The 5,672-nt window shown below is 45.5% G+C and overlaps 1 protein-coding gene across 2 annotated transcripts in view; it reads left to right on the forward strand.

The window, feature by feature from the left end:
• Positions 1–542: 542 nt before the first annotated feature.
• AGA (aspartylglucosaminidase) overlaps positions 543–5,672 on the forward strand; it is a 10,295-nt gene continuing 5,165 nt past the window's right edge. For both annotated transcript variants that reach the window (XM_007445649.1, XM_007445650.1), the window contains exons 1-4: positions 543–672; positions 2,564–2,717; positions 4,025–4,137; positions 5,053–5,165. In XM_007445649.1, the coding sequence (XP_007445711.1) occupies positions 543–672; positions 2,564–2,717; positions 4,025–4,137; positions 5,053–5,165 (510 nt within the window). The remainder of the gene's footprint in view (positions 673–2,563; positions 2,718–4,024; positions 4,138–5,052; positions 5,166–5,672) is intronic.

The raw sequence follows: 5,672 nt of genomic DNA on the forward strand, positions 1-5,672 counted from the left end.
GAGGAAAGACGACTTTAGGTAGGGTGGGAGAAAGCTAAAAGAAGCTTGGCTGTAAGCCAGGGCGCCTCACCTACTCTCAAAAACCAACCCGGATCTCTGCGGCCAGGCACCCCACGGAGCACACTGTGAGCTTCGCAAACTTAGCGAACTCAACTTTTAATAAGACGCTAACACGTTAAAATCAAACTTGAAAGCTCCCAGGGTCGTGTAAGCCAAAGCCGAGCAACTTCATACTAACTTTCGGTTAAGCAGTTAAAAAAAAAAAAAAAAAAAAATCTGCGTAGACTTAAGAAGGACGGTAGCGCGGATCCCCGGAGCCCAAGGGGCACGAAGACCTCTCGCGGTCCTCAGGAGGAGGCCAGGTCTCGCGAGAGTTCTAGCACCCGGACCGCGCCCCAAGGGAGCGGGCGGAGCGGGCGGGCGGAGCGGGCGGAGCGGGCGGAGCGCCGGGACCGCGAGTTCCGGGTTTCCCAGCCGCGGAAATACGGGGTCCCGGCGGCCGTTGGCCTCGTCGGGGTTATTCTTGGCGGCGGCGCGCGGCCATGGCGCGGAAGCCGAGCCACCGGCTGCTGCTGCTGTCGCTGCTGCTGCTCTGCCGGGCCCCGGTGTGCAGCTCCGGCCCTCTGCCCCTGATCCTCAACACTTGGCCTTTCAGGAATGCAGCCGTAGCAGGTGCGGGGCCGGGGGCTGCGCTGCCAGAGCTCGCGGGTGGGGCGGGCCGCCGCCGACCGCACCGAGCTGCTGGGAGCCGGGAGGCGGGCCTTCCGCAGCCTCCCGTGCGGCCGTTCCCGCAGCCGCGGCGCCTCGGGCACTGGACCCTCCTCCCCGCCACTGCTGCATTTTAGATCCTCAGCGTTTTTTGTGACTCCCTCTCTGCAGCCCCGAGTCACTGTATTTTCCACCCTGCTGCCGACCCGGAGCAGTTACGGCCTTTCTGCTCAGACTCTTCCTCCAGTGGCTCCTACGCCGGCTTTTGCGTGACCTCCAGCCCTTTCCTGCCTCTCCACCTCGCCTTTGGAGCCCGTCACATCTCCCCAGTACCCTCCACTTAGGCTTCGACGACGACTAAGTTCCCCAACAAAGCGTGATCGCTTTACGTGTACTTTTTGTTGCTGCGTGCTGACGCGCTGTATTTGCCACCTGGAAAAGGAGTTCCAACCTTGGTTATACGTTAGGATCATCCTCAGAGCTTCTCAAAAGGACCCGTGCCTGGGCCCTACCTCCTGAGGTTTTCCTTTCACTGCTGGGACCAAAGTTTTTTTGTTTTTTTTTTTAAAGCTGCCTAAGTGATGATTTGCAGGCAGGATTGAGAACTACCAAACTAAGATATTACTTCTTCCAGGAAGACTTCCCTCATTTACTGTCCTCCAACCCAGTCTGAGTCAGGTGCCAGGCTTGCGTGCTTTGATATCATCCTGAACATAACATTACCTTGTCATTTTCTTATCGTACTTGTTTCATTCAGTTTAAGACACATACTACCCTAGGAGTAGTTTCGGACCCCTTCTCCCCCATTTGAGGCTGCTAATATGATTTTCTGGGGCTGAATTAGCTTTAGAATTTGATGGAGCTAAGTTTGTATGTTATAGGTAGTGCATATGATTCAGAGAAAAAATGAGGAAACAGGCTATGAGAAAGAAATTCCCAGCGATAATGAGACAGAAAAGAAAGTTCAGGGCCCTGGGCTGGGAACAATTCTGTGTATGTTGTCTGAATTCAGAAGGGGGGGAACTTCTCTATACTTTCAAGCCTGTTCTTTCAGTGGTAATGCTTATTATTTACCAATAGTGTCATTAACTCGTCAAGGAATTCTATTTTTATTAGTAAAGAAATTGACTATTGAACACCTTCCCCCCCCCAGCCCATTCCATGTTTGGGGCTCTGGAGAACATAGTTTAGTGTTAAAAGCATGGCCCCTGGAACCAAAATGGTTACTTTTGAATCCTGACGCTGCTGTCTACTAGCTGTGTGACCTTGAACAAATAACCTCTCTGGGTCTGTTTCTTCCTCTTTAAAATAAGGATAGTAATTGTACAGTACCTGAAAGATTAAATGAATTATCCACGTGAAGCCCACGTTGTAATTATTTGCTGTTATTTTGTTGTTATGGAGACTTGCTGGTATATTTTTAATAATCTGATGATGCAGAATAAATTTACGGGGCTATGATTACATGAATTTTCAGTTTGCCTTTTAGTAGCTTCAATTGTAACTTATAAAACTGAAGGAGAGAATACTTCTTTTCTCACACACACACAGACACACACACACACACACACACACACACACACAGTAGAAACAGGTATTATATTAAGTGAAAAAACCCTCACTTTGCATCAGTAGCCAAAGTCTGAATTCTTCACGGTAAAGGGTTGTGTTATGTAATTCTGTCTATATCACTGACTGCTTTGCAGCACCTGATAGACGAAAATTTCAGTTTAACTTGTAGTAAATGTGCAAACAGTTTTAAAAATAGTTTTCAAGCCGTTTTTGGTTTGTTGCCTTTGGCATTGAAAAAAAAAAATGCGTGTCTACACAAGCACTCTTGGGATTTGATTGCCAGCATGGAGGACGTTAGCATCTGGAGGGTCTGCGCTGGACGCGGTTGAGAGCGGCTGTGCGACGTGTGAACAGGAGCAGTGTGACGGCACCGTGGGCTTTGGCGGCAGCCCCGACGAGTCTGGAGAGACCACCCTGGATGCCATGATCATGGACGGGTAGGAGCGCCCTGAAAAGCCTTAGTGCTCTCTGCACCTCCACTGCAGGTTGAGTTACATGTATGGCTGATTATTCTGCTGAGAGCAAGATGGACAAATATATGTGTGTGTTTTTAAAATTTTTCTTGTGGTGGAGTTGATTTACAATGTTGTGTTAGTTTCAGGTGTACAGCAAAGTGAATCTGTTATACACATACAGATACATATATCCACTCTTTTTTTAGGTTCTTTTCCATGTAGGTCATTACAGAGTACTGAGTAGAGTTCCCTGTGCTGTACAGTAGGTCCTTGTTGTTTATCTGTTTTTAGATATAGTAGTGTGTTATATGTCAATCCCAATCTCCCAATTTATCCCTCCCCCCACAATGTATAAGTTTTGATGCAGGTCAAAAGCCCTAGCATATTGTACTTGGCCTTTCCTCCTCAATTAAAAGAAAGTCATGCAGCAACATGGAGGGACCTAGAGATTCTCATACTAAGTGAAGTAAGTCAGACAGAAAAAGACAAATATCATATGATATCACTTATTTGTGGAATCTAAAAAAAATGATATAAATGAACATATTTACAAAACAGAACTAGACCCAGAGACAGAAAACAAACTTACGGTTACCAAAGGGGAAAGATACAGGAGGGATAAATTAGGAGGTTGGGATTAACATTTACATACTACTATATATAAAATAGGTAAACAACAAGGACCTACTGTATAATGCAGGAAACTATACTCAATATCTTATAATAACCTATAACGGAAAAAAATCTGAAAAAGAATATATACATATATAGAACTGGTTCACTTTGCTGGACACCTGAAACTAACATAACATTGTAAATGAGCTATACCTCAATACAAATTTTATTTTGAAAAAAAAAAGAAAGAAAATCATAATCATAGTAGAAAACTATCACATTGAGGTAGGTAGTCTCCTTAGAACAGGGAGAGCCCCAAGGTATAGAAATACGTCTCTGACCTGGTAAACCATCATTTACCCACCAACCACAAATGCTGTGGGTTGCCTGACCTGAAGCCTTAAAACCCCTTTCAAAAGCCATATTTAAAACGAGCCATGGGAAACTGAGTATTTTAGTGCTCTGGGAACATAGGGGTAATAGATTCTCTGTTTGTTCCTTAATATGTCTGAATGTGGGAATTTGTATGAACTTCATGGATGTGCCGTCACGTCTACGTTAAGACAGTGGAGTTTATCCTACAAAACACTATAGCTTGAAGTAAAGCAATTTTTTAAAAATTTGTGAACCTATAAAAATACCTTAAAAGATCTTACTGCACTTTTTTCTTGCAGTACTACCATGAACGTAGGAGCAGTGGGAGATCTTAGACGAATTAAAAATGCCATCGGTGTAGCACGAAAAGTACTGGAACACACGACACACACACTGTTAGCAGGAGAGTCAGGTATATTTTAACTGTACTCAATTTTTATGTAGGCTTGTGTCTATCGTCTTCACTGTGAAAAAAGGACTCAGTATAAAATAGTGGATAAAAGCAGACCTAAGTTCAAATTCAAGCTGTTTTACTTAATATCTATTTAACTTTGGATAAGTTACTTAACCTCTAAATTGTACTTTCTTCATTTTTAAAATAGGATTTTTAGAAATCAGTTTATTATTAATAAATGAGTAATTGCTGGAGGGAAACAGGATTCAGCATTATTTCTCTTCTTGTATTACATTTTTATGGGTGTAAGACCCAAGGCGCATAAGATAACAGAAGATGGGAATGGATGGAGTTTTGCTATGGCAATGGCACTTCCTTGAACACCTCCCAAGGTATATACCCAGAACCATACTGTGATCTGTATTCAAAAAGATCATTCTTAACCACCTATTAGCTCACAATTCCAGTAGGCACCCTTCAATTTTGTTGAAACAGAATGGAAAACTATCTGACAAACACAGGAGCTGTCAGTCTTTCATGGAATCCAGTGGTGCCTTTATTTGGTGTCTCAACGTTGTTTTACGCTCTGGGCATCGCACCCCAGTTAGAGTCGCGGTTGTTCTGAGGTGTCCCTTTCCTTTTGTGAAGCAGAAGCAGGGAGATTCTGGAGGGAAGGTGGGAAAGGAGAGCTGTCATCACACCCCCCACAAGGGTCTCAGCAGATCAGGGTCAGGAAGGACGTAGGGAAGTCGAGATCTAGAAACTGATGCCCATAACACTCCTCACGTGTGAATACTCCCTTGACCGTCTGTGTTTACCCCCAGGATGGCTGCGCTCCATGTACGAGACAGCTGACCCGCAGCACTTCCTGTGCATACATTTTGTTTAAAAGATAATACTTAACTCATTTACATTTTTCTTCCTCATCTCCAGCCACCAAGTTTGCCAAAAGTATGGGGTTTATCAACGAGGATTTATCTACCAATGTTTCGCGTGCTCTTCATTCAGATTGGCTTGCCTGGAATTGCCAACCAAATTACTGGAGGGTACGTATGCATGATTTTTAAAAGTTAAGTTATTTGAGGGCTTCCCTGGTGGCGCAGTGCTTGAGAGTCCGCCTGCCGATGCAGGAGACGCGGGTTCGTGCCCCGTTTCGGGAAGATCCCACATGCCGCGGAGCGGCTGGGCCCGTGAGCCATGGCCACTGAGCCTGCGCGTCCGGAGCCTGTGCTCCGCAAATGGGAGAGGCCACAACAGTGAGAGGCCCGCATAACGTAAGGAAAAAAAAAAAAAAAAAAAGTTAAGTTATTTGAAAATATTACGTGACATCCCTTCCACTCTCGGTCATCCACCTATTGCCTACAGTGCTAATCAGCACCCTGGTTGCACTTCAGAACCAACGATTGATGCCAACTCTGGGCACAGGATGTTCTCGAAAGCTCCCCAGCTGCATCCGATCCACGTCCTGAGTGGGGAACTCCTGGCCCCTGGCAGTGGTTTCAAGCTGTGAAGGTCCTGCTGTGGGAGAAGGGCTGCCTCACTCAGAACCGCTC

The sequence above is a fragment of the Lipotes vexillifer genome, unplaced genomic scaffold (assembly GCF_000442215.2).
Source record: "Lipotes vexillifer unplaced genomic scaffold, Lipotes_vexillifer_v1.1 scaffold344, whole genome shotgun sequence".
NCBI classification, from domain to species: domain Eukaryota; kingdom Metazoa; phylum Chordata; class Mammalia; order Artiodactyla; family Lipotidae; genus Lipotes; species Lipotes vexillifer.